The sequence below is a fragment of the Vigna unguiculata genome, chromosome 3 (genome assembly GCF_037176805.1).
Source record: "Vigna unguiculata cultivar grain cowpea cultivar isolate G323 ecotype 2 chromosome 3, ASM3717680v1, whole genome shotgun sequence".
NCBI classification, from domain to species: domain Eukaryota; kingdom Viridiplantae; phylum Streptophyta; class Magnoliopsida; order Fabales; family Fabaceae; genus Vigna; species Vigna unguiculata.
In genome coordinates this window covers 45,204,462-45,215,330 of record NC_140794.1, presented here as the reverse complement: position 1 = coordinate 45,215,330, position 10,869 = coordinate 45,204,462, and the positions used below count along the sequence as shown (strand labels likewise).

The 10,869-nt window shown below is 30.8% G+C and overlaps 1 protein-coding gene across 1 annotated transcript; it reads left to right on the top strand.

Annotated features, from left to right (window-relative positions):
- The first annotated feature begins 3,887 nt into the window (after window positions 1–3,887).
- On the top strand, window positions 3,888–9,694 carry LOC114178236 (bZIP transcription factor 16-like). Its single transcript, XM_028064033.2, has 13 exons — window positions 3,888–4,161; window positions 4,707–4,817; window positions 4,900–4,956; window positions 5,043–5,117; window positions 5,667–5,756; window positions 5,862–5,921; window positions 6,079–6,257; window positions 7,108–7,162; window positions 8,245–8,287; window positions 8,391–8,674; window positions 8,747–8,824; window positions 8,910–9,035; window positions 9,281–9,694. The coding sequence occupies exons 2-13, from the start codon at window positions 4,749–4,751 to the stop codon at window positions 9,410–9,412; spliced, it is 1,248 nt and encodes a 415-aa protein (XP_027919834.1). The 5' UTR covers window positions 3,888–4,161; window positions 4,707–4,748; the 3' UTR covers window positions 9,413–9,694.
- Window positions 9,695–10,869: the final 1,175 nt, after the last annotated feature.

The following is a 10,869-nucleotide window of genomic DNA, read 5'->3' as shown; positions in this document are numbered from 1 at the left end:
CCTTTTGTTAGGTTCCATTTAATAGAAAAATATTATTAAATAAAACATCATAATATAATATAATTGAAAAAAAGAGAAAATACTAGAATAATTATTACATTCATCCAAGATATACATGATATCCAAGGACACAAAATAATCCAAGGAAGAACATAAGAAAAGAGTTTTCCAAAGAATGCTAAAAGAAAGGAGTTTATTTATAGCATCCACTCTAAATAGCAGTGTCACCCTCCATCTGATCAGGATCAACAAGCTCTTCTTATTTGATCACATCAATTTTGGTGATCATTTAAAAATAAAAGACAAACAAGAAAACATAAGCACAAAGAGAAGAGTAAGCCAGTGAAAATAAAATGAGCAAAATAATAATCAAGCCACTTTAATTACCAAACATACAAAAACAGAAGACATACTAACTCAATTATTCAGATACATTCATACATTCAATGAAATCAGATTCACTAAGAACTTGCACTTGTGGTGGTCTCTATGGTTGTGTAGAGCCATTGCCAATGGGTTTCACCCTGCCACACACAAGGTTAATCCATGATCATCTAAGGTTATTATCGTGCCTTAGACTAGGACTTCCTGTTAATCTCAGGACATGAATCATTCTACCCTATGTGAGTATGATTGATCATTAGAGTGTCAGGATGTAACCTTCCTTAAATCCATAAATCATTACATACACTATATTACCACCAATTTTTTTTTCATGAAATTCCCACATCTTTCACATATGATCTCAAAATAACCCATATCCCATGCTAAAGACATCAAGTCAGGTCTCAAAATACCACATCTCATACATCATGTTTTTAAACTCAACTCGGACGATCAGAGGTTAAAAATAAGAAATTTAAAATTCTGCCGCATTTTCACTTAAGTGACAGGAGTATCAGTTGAGTTAGATATTCTCGCTTAAGCGAAGGACTCTCGCTTAAACTAAAAATTAAAAAATCTCACTTAAGCTAAAAATTAAACAGAAACAAAAAGAGTTTCCGTGATTTTCTCACTTAAGTTAGAAATTCTCATTTAAGTGAGAGGACTCGTTTAAAAATTATCATCGCTGAAGCTAAAACTTTTTCTGGCTATTTTTGCTTAATTTAGATTTTTCTTGCTTAATGTAGAATGACAAATTTTCACCATTTTCTTAGCATGCAAAACCAACAAAAACACAAACTACTCAAATTCAATACATTCATCAATTCAATATATTAAGACACAATTAATGACCAAGATAAGCAATTCATTTCATTTCAAAATTTTCAAAAAACCTAACTTCCCTGGCCTTAAAAGTATACCAAAATTTATGAGAAGAAAACCCTAAGAGATTTTGAGCACCAAAACCCCAATTTAACTTAAGAAACCAAAACACAATAACACATTGATGATCTAAAAGGAAGTATAATCCACATAACAGGAAAGGAGATGGAAGTTTGATTTATAACTTACGCGGAGGAAGGAAACATTCAATTGAATTTGAAGAGGACTCTGTGGTGATCCCAAATCTGGGCTCTGTTTCCAGAAATGATGAAAATTCAAATGAAAAGTAAAAAAAATAAGTTGCTTGAGAGTGGAAAGAAGGGAGAGAATGGAAAATGAAGAACTCCTTTTGTGGTTGAGAACTAAAACTAACTTTGATTTTGCCAAAGTAAATTGTAAAATAAAAGGGTTTCACACCTTTAAACTATTAAATTATATATTTTTATATATTTTTTATTTTTCTCTTTTGTTTTTATTTTGATTTTTTTATAATTTGGATCTATTTGATTGTTTTAAATTAATTATCATTTTTTAAATGCTGGACATAATTTTAAACTATTTTTTATTTTATTGAGATATGAAGCATGATATATTAAATTCACTTGTATAAAAATAACAAAATCCGAACATGTATACCAATAGAAATTATCATAAATATGATAAAAGTTACATGAAAAAAATATGAGCAGCCGAAAAAAAACACTAATACCTAATTTAATTACTCGTCTGTGTGACTTATTTTTTCATCCAATTTCTATTGTGTACATAGTTTAGTGTTTTTTTTATATAAAATATTTTTTGTCTTAATTTTCACAAATTTTATCAAATACGTCATAATTTTATTTTTATACTCAAATAAATTTCAAATTTTGTCAATTTTGTTGAATATTTTATATTCAATTTGATTTCTATATTTATTATTTTTTTTCAATTTATTTTCAATTTTTTTAACATAAATCAATTTTGTTCCTTTCCACTAAATTTAATTTTTATATTAAGATTCATATTCTTATTAAATATATTAAAATTTACAACATTATAAATTTTATATTAAATATTATTATATCATTAAATTAAATCATATTAATTAAATTAAGTTTAATTTAAAATAATAATTTATATATATATATATGCGCGCGTGTGAATGTTTTAAAAAGTTAATATTATTTATAATTTAAAAAATAGTCTAATTCATAAGTTTGATAGTTAACATGATTTTAATCTATTTAACTAGCAGGCTAAATAGATAGGGAGAAAATGGTACCCTCCAATTTAGGTCACAGTTTTTTATATAGTCTAACCAATTCTAAGGACTTCTCAAGTAATTATGTTTTCACAAACCTATTTTAACAACTCCATTCAGAGGCAAGTTCATCTTTCTTTCATTGGCTTGTAACTTCAATAACAACTTAATAGTGAAAAAAATATACTAAATCTATAAGATTTCAACGATTAAGTTCATAATATTTTAGATTTTGGAACATTTGAAAAAACAAAGTTAAGGACAATTTATAAATTTATGAAATATATATAACTTAGTATCTAAAAAACAAAAAATTAAAAAGCCCTCATCATAAAATAGAGCAAATTCTGTTGAGTTACAGGAATTCATCAAATTGAGAGATTAAATTGTAACGTATTATTGAATTATTGAATATCCTGAATCTTTCAGAATTAACAACCAATTATTAACAAAGTCAACGTTCAACTATACTTTTATAAAAGTTTCCATAATTTGCGATATCATATCACTGGAACTTAAGAATTGTAGAGTTGAATTTAATCAAAGATAACAGAATAAAACAAAGAGAGTTGCATAACATAAGGGAAAAAAAATAATCAGAGGAAGTTAAAAATCCTTTCATTTTTTAGGAAGACATAATAAAATTATTAAATTGCAAGAGTCAAACTGACCCCATTTGTATTTGTTTGATTAGTAATCTAACTCGGAAAATTATTATTAATTCGAGTCAGAGGTCTGATTTTTTTTTTCTATAGTGAATTTGATTTCATAAGTGAGTTTGTACCTACATATTTATGATTCTCAAATAAATGTTTTCACGAGATTTGTTTTTCATTTAAAAAAAAAAAAAACTGAAGTGATGGGTTAATAACAACTTTATTTTGTTTTCAAAATAAAGAAAACAAAGTGGTTGCTCTCACCTTCTGCTATCTATTTATTTATATTATAGTGTTGTTCAAATCACATTTTTGCATTTTATGTCGGTGATTAAATTTCTATTGTTTTTATTTAATAATAATTTAGGGATGACTTATATGGTGAAAATAATTAGGAAATAAACCATAAACTAATTTATCTACACATATACAAATTGCATTTGGTTAATGTTTTTCTTTTGAATTCAACAAGTGTGAAATGATCAAGTACCAAACGCAAGCAAGATGAATCTTCTTGAAGAATTTTTAAATTAATATACATAATATACATTTTTTTATTCGATTAAAACTTATATGAATTTGAATATTATTTATCTTAATATATATATATATATATATATATATATATATAAAATAAAAACAGATTTTAGGTGCATACAATGTATTACAATTTTAGATAAGAATAAATATATGATATATTAAAAATTAGGAGCACAGCACGCCGGAGGAGTAAACGGGTATTCCATTTTGGTTCTTTCCGAAATCGAAGCATTAACGAAATCTCTGCCACGGGACAGCGACACCGTACGACCTGTGCATTGCTTTCTCACCGTCAACAACACACCGCCACCCGCTATCAAACCTCCACCTAAACCCAAACCAAACCAACCCTAATTCTTCCTCATTCTTCAATTCTTCCCACAAAATCGCCTTCTTCATCGTTTGCAGAACCAATTCCGCCCCAAGTATTTTTTCAACGACCATCATGTATATAAGGTCTTCACTATATTTCTTGTGCTTTAGTTTTGTGAATTGCTTTTCTTTCTCAGCTGTAATTTGTTGTTCATAGCTCTCTTCCTCCACAATTTTAATTGTTCATGGCGCTGGATTGGTGGGTTTTATGAATTTCACCGTATGTATTTTATTTCGTGAAAAAATTGAAGTATTTGGTTATTTTTGCTGAGTCAATTTAGGTGGGGACTAATGTGGTAACGCTGTATTGTTAGGACACTGATGAACATGACCTATCAGTGCTATGTTGGTTTGGGGGAAATACAGGAGAGAAATTTAAGAAAAATAACATGGATTGTGGATTATGCAAAGGGGAATTGCATTAGTTGATTTTCTTTCAATATAACCAATTAGATGAAGTGTGTAATACTAGAATTTTGTAGAATAGTTTAACCCATAAACGGGTTGATGAAGTGTTTTGTCTCCCTGGCATAACTTTTCTTTTATGGAACTAGTTGTTGGTTTCCGCAGGAGAGTGGTTTCTGTGTCCGTTTGGCTGCCTTGTGATATAAGTTTTGTTCTTGGTGCAGAATGGTATAGTGTAAATTATTGGAAGATTCCTATATAAAAGCATGGGTAGTAGTGACATGGACAAAACCCCTAAGGAGAAGGAGTCTAAGACACCTCCAGCTACGTCACAGGTCTATCAGGGATCTTTTGTTTTGTCTATATTGACAGTTAAGAGTTTAAATGGTGACAGAAATATTTTATTGTCTTTTCCAGGAGCAGTCTCCAACAACTGGCATGGCGACTATTAATCCTGACTGGTCTAACTTTCAGGTTTTCAATGACAAAGCCTTAATTTGCATATTGTGCTTTATTTTTGTCAAGCTTGGATTTTGACCCTCAATTCCTTAATGGTACAGACATATTCTCCCATACCTCCACACAGTTTCTTGGCATCAAGTCCCCAAGCCCACCCATTTATGTGGGGTGTCCAGGTATTCATGACATACATAATGATTGTTCTATCTCATTGCTACAATAATTTAGAATACTGTGTCCTTTGAGTTTGGCTTTAGAAATCTGAAGGGATCGTCAAAACTTAATGTTACCAATCCTTCGATGTTGTAAACGTTATTGTTTGCTTATGCTATTATCAATATTTTAACTGCTCTGCCTCTAGCCCAATTGCAAATATAGATATTGTTGTTGCTTCTCCTTGACAAGATATTATCATCGTTAAACTGAAATGGGTGTAACAAGTTCATTTTTTAATTTGATATATTTGGTTGTTATTATTTACACTTGGTTCTCATAATGGCTTAATCTATGATGAGTTAGTAATGATGCCAATTCCTTGCATGTCTCAGGAATATGATATGTAGTTAGTTTTATTACACCAGGGAACTGTACATGTTTATCCAAAATAATATTCAAATTGAATCTATTGTGCAACATGAAAAATTTATATTTAGTCATATATTGTTGAATGCTTTGAATTTTCCATCATGTTTCCATTGGTTTATTGATGGTCTATTTACTTGCAGCATGTTATGCCTCCCTATGGCACCCCACCACATCCCTATGTAGCAATGTATCCCCATGGTGGCATTTATGCCCATCCATCCATTCCTCCGGTATTATTTGTATATTGTGCTTTCTTGTGGAGATTATATTGTAATTAGTCATCATAATTTAGAATTCATTAACCAATATTCGCATGTTTCTACCAATTTCATTAGGGCTCTTATCCTTTCAGTCCTTTTGCCATGGCTTCTCCAAATGGTATTGCAGATTCTTCGGTGAGTTCTTTTAGTGTTCTGCTTTTGCCATTTTTCTTTTTTGCTGTGCTCTCCCTGTCACTCACTTTGTCTTTCTTTTTTCATTTCCTGTCTTCGCTCCTTCCTGTGCGCTAATTGTCTTTATCCAAGTAAAAGTAACCTACAAATTGACATGCAGGGAAATAACCCAGGCAGCATTGAAGTTGGTGCTAAACCTCCTGAGGTGAAGGAAAAATTACCAGTCAAAAGATCAAAAGGAAGTGCTAGTGGGGGTAGTTTGAATATGTGGATTACAGGAAAAAATAATGAACTTGGTAAAACAAACGGAGAATCTGCTAATGGGATTCATTCCAAGAGGTAAAATTCGGTTATTCATCAGTAGTTGTTAATTAAGGCCTCTGTTATTTGAATCAAAGTAATTTCATAATTTAGAAAACGTGGATTATCTGTAATATATGAAACTAATATAAATTTAACATAAAACACATTAAATCCAGTGAGATACTCTTATGAAGGAGCATGGGTCATTGTAGTCATAATAAAATGTTACAATTTATTTATAGATATCTTTTTTGTATTTACTAGTTTAAATTCTTTTAAAAATAAAGTAAAAATATTTTAATATGTAACCAGGATTATTTGAAGTGTCTGTGAAGTGTTTGACATGAATAAGTGTCTGACACACGTACAACTAAATCCAGCTACTATTTGGAATTGTCCGAGCTTTTTTCTTATTTGTTATCCCTTCCAGTGTTCAGCCGAATTGTTGTTTCTTAATATGTAATTAATCATGAACTGATATTAGTTGTGGATATGCTTTTGCATCATTCTAGGTCATTCAAATAAATCTAGTAATTGGGCTTGACTTTCTTTGGCTGTACCAGTATGCAGGTGTTTAATACTGCTTGAAAGCTTTTGTATGGAATTTCTTTGTGTTTTTTTCTTTTAGAAGACTAGAGGAACATTTGATATTTAACATGCCTATAAACTTCCTGATTTTTTTTTTGGATCAGACACTTCCTGATATTAATATTTTTTAGATTTAATACTGGGGCTTTATCTTTCTTGTCTACTGCAAAAATTATATTGGTAGAGTAGGGTTTCCAATCCAATGTATGGTTTATCACTTTATGTAAGTCTCTTAATTGGTTTTCTATTGCAATTGCATACTGTTTATACTTATACTGATGAAAATTTGGATTTGCAGTGGTGATAGTGCAAGTGACGGAACTAGTGAAGGAAGTGGTGAGAATTCCCAGAATGTAAGTTCTGTGCCACTTGTCAATATTTATCTATCCAAGAAGTGACAGCCTTAGATCTGTGTTGACTCTTGCATGCTTATTTAGAAAAATGACATCTGAAGGATTGATAAACCTCTTTCTAGAGTACCAAAATATAATTCTGTACCATTTTACTTTTCTGGCCTCAGTGGGCATGATATAATTCTATAAATAACTGTCCAAGGAGTGTAAACTCAACTTCTTAAAACTTTGGTGTGCAAGAAAATACCAGTTAAAAGCATTACAATAGCAAGTTTATGATTGAAAAAATAAGAAAGGTTGAATGGTTTTAGTAAAATTTTGTTACAAAACAGCATAAAGAATTAATAAACATTAGTCTCTCGTTTTGCTTTCGTAAATTCCCATCAACTCCTGTAAAAGTTAATTCATTTTTTCTGTAGACCTTCCTGACATTAAGCCAAATTGATTCTCTGCAATACTTATCTTTTCCTGTAATCCATGCTTAATTACATGTTCTCATAATTACATAGTATGACAGATAAGTTTTATATTACTGTATTTAACACAATTATGAATATCTTCTTGTTCTTAAGACTTGTATACAGGAATCAAGTGTTCTTCCTCTGCTTATTTGGTATCTCATACCCAAAACCTTTTGATTCCCCCGAAGACTAAGAAGGGCCACAATTAGTTGTTGTGTGGTGGATTAACTTCATATGCTAACCCAAAAAAAGAAATAGCTTCATATATTAATAGGGTTTTCAAATAAAACGCAATTACCATTGAACTGATCAATAGGATATATGAATTGATGTATGTTCCAAAGCTTTAAATATTAATAATATTATTATTATTATTCCCGGTAAATGTGCGTCAGGATTATTTCTGGTAAACCTTTGTTCCTAAAAAGCTTTGCCCATACTCATACGTAGTGTTAGCATGCTCATGTTTTGAAAAATAAGGATCTTCCTTTTATAGCATCCTAAGAAGGTTTCACTTGATCTTTAGAAACGTAATCTATTGTAGATGCTGCCCTTTTTTGTTGTTTTGTGCTTCCACTGCCTGGTAAGTATCCTTGGTATTTATTTCAATGAGTTTTGTAGGATTCTCAATTGAAATCCGGGGAGAGGCAGGACTCTTTTGAAGGTATGACAAGGTTATGTTTGGAAATTTTTTCGATTTGTGTGCTTTGTGTATATTAATAGCGTATCCATGTTACGGCTGAAACACTTGTTTTGCTATATTACAGATGAACCATCTCAAAATGGAAGTTCGGCTCCTCAAAACGGGGTACATAGTAGACCTCAGACACTTGTTAACCAAACTATGCCTGCCATACCTATATCTACTGCAAGTGCTCCCGGAGCAGTTCCTGGTCCCACAACTAATTTAAATATAGGAATGGATTACTGGGGCACGCCAACTTCATCCGCCATTCCTGCACTGCATGGAAAGGTTTCTTCTACTGCAGTTGCTGGGGGGATGATTACTGCTGGGTCAAGAGATGGTGTTCAGTCACAAATTTGGCTACAGGTTGTTACATTATTGGGTATCACTTCTCTGAACTTTTGTTTTAATCTTTATCTTTTTTGGTTAACTTTTTAGGACGAAAGAGAGCTTAAAAGACAAAGGCGGAAGCAGTCTAATAGAGAATCTGCACGCAGATCCAGGTTACGGAAGCAGGTGACAGAGAATACAACTCTTTTCATATTTCGGGTTGTAGGTCATATTGTCAAATTTCAAACCCTTTTGTGTGTACTGTTCTCAGGCTGAATGCGATGAACTAGCTCAGCGTGCTGACGTTTTGAAAGAAGAAAATGCCACTCTCCAAGCAGAAGTAAGCAGGATCAGGAGTGAGTACGAGCAGCTACTTTCTGAGAATGCTTCCCTCAAGGTGATTTTTAAATCTTAAAATGCTTTGATACCTCTTTTTTTTTTTGTCTATTATTCTGATTGGTAAGCACTGTTGCCCATACCATATACCTATTGATGACACTCATATTTGGACCCAGATTCAAGATGAGGAAAAGGCTTAAATGACTAATATGACTTTCTAATTTTCAATTCCACTCTTGCAACCATCAAAATTTATGCAGACCTAGTCTGCTATCTGATATATATGATATAATGTTGCTGCAGGAGAGACTTGGGGAGATACCTGGTGTTGCTACGCCTGGGAACGAGGATGTTAGGTCTGGCCAGAATGATCAGCATGTTACTAATGACACTCAACAAAGTCGTCAGAAGGAGGCTGTGCAGGGTGTTCATTAGGATCTTGCTCCCTGCTGCATGCCTTTTTTAGGAAGATAACCTAACCAAGTAGCAAGAGCAAGTTCTTGTTTTTGGATAGCTTTCGGCACAAATTGTATTGAAGGTGATCGTATGTAGTATTAGGATCTATTTATGTCATATGATCACTCATTCCTAATTTGTCATGTTTTTTTATGGCCAAAAACGTGTATTGTAGGTAGGGTGTGAATACATGATGGTCATACCTTCTCTGTTACTTCAAAAGTTAGTGTTAGCAGTAAGAAGCATGATTAGTGAAACTAATTATTGTCCATTATATGGATTCGGTGCTTCTGAGCAAATAATTAATCTGGAATATATGTTAAGGAAATGGAATGCAAGTTCAGTCATAAGAAAGCTTCAAGTTTGAGTATAGCTTTGACACCATCATGGATTTTTGTATGAATTATATTGCATTAAAATTATGAATGCATAATCTCCTATTTGATAAGTTATGAGGTTAGTCTGTACAACGGTGATTGTTCATTGTCATAACCATGGTTATCTGAATCCTTTTACATTTATTTTAAATTGTGAACTGAATCTATATTCTAAATAAAAGAAGTGATGACAAAAAATAAATTACAATTTTCTATATAAAAGTGAAATTAAATGGTTAAAGTGTTTAACTTATAAATATAGTACATGATCATAAACCATAATTATTATTTTGTATTTTCAAATCCTGTCTACTGATATATAATTTCATGGATAAGTTTTTAGATTAATATTTTTTTTTTCTGTCTTCAATACGATATTTTTTAATTCATTCTTATCATCGCTTTTTTCTGTCTATCCATCTTTACAATTTCATTTTCATGTCATTGTAGTAATTGTTTTTATAAATCTTAGTGATTTTCTTAGACCGATTAAAGAAATAAAAAAACACTTTATGAGCATGATAACATTTATGATTAACTTAATTATACAAGTTTGAATATTTGAATAAATACTCTTGTCTGTATTTGGATCTACCTCTTTACTAGTAGTAAAAAAATTGTGAGTATTAATCCATTAAACATCACATAGTAGAGAAAGATATTTATTTTGAATTGGGAATTGGGTCTATTTTAAATAAAAGAAGTGATGACAAAAAACAAATTAAAACTTTATATATAAAAATAAAATTAAATGGTTAAAGTGTTTAACTTATAAAAAGAACACATGATCTAAAGCATAAATTATTATTTTCTATTTTCAAATCCTGTATCCTGATTTTATACCTCCATTGATCATTTTTTAGAACAATATTACTTTTATATTCTATCTTCAATATGATATTTTTCTTGTTCATTCTTATCATCTCTTTTTGTCCCTCTATCCATCTTTACAATTTCATTTTCATATATTTTTGTAGTAATTTTTTTTCTTTTTATTAATTTTAGTGGTTAAATTTCTTAGACATATTAAACAAATAAAAAAAAATTTATGAGCATGAT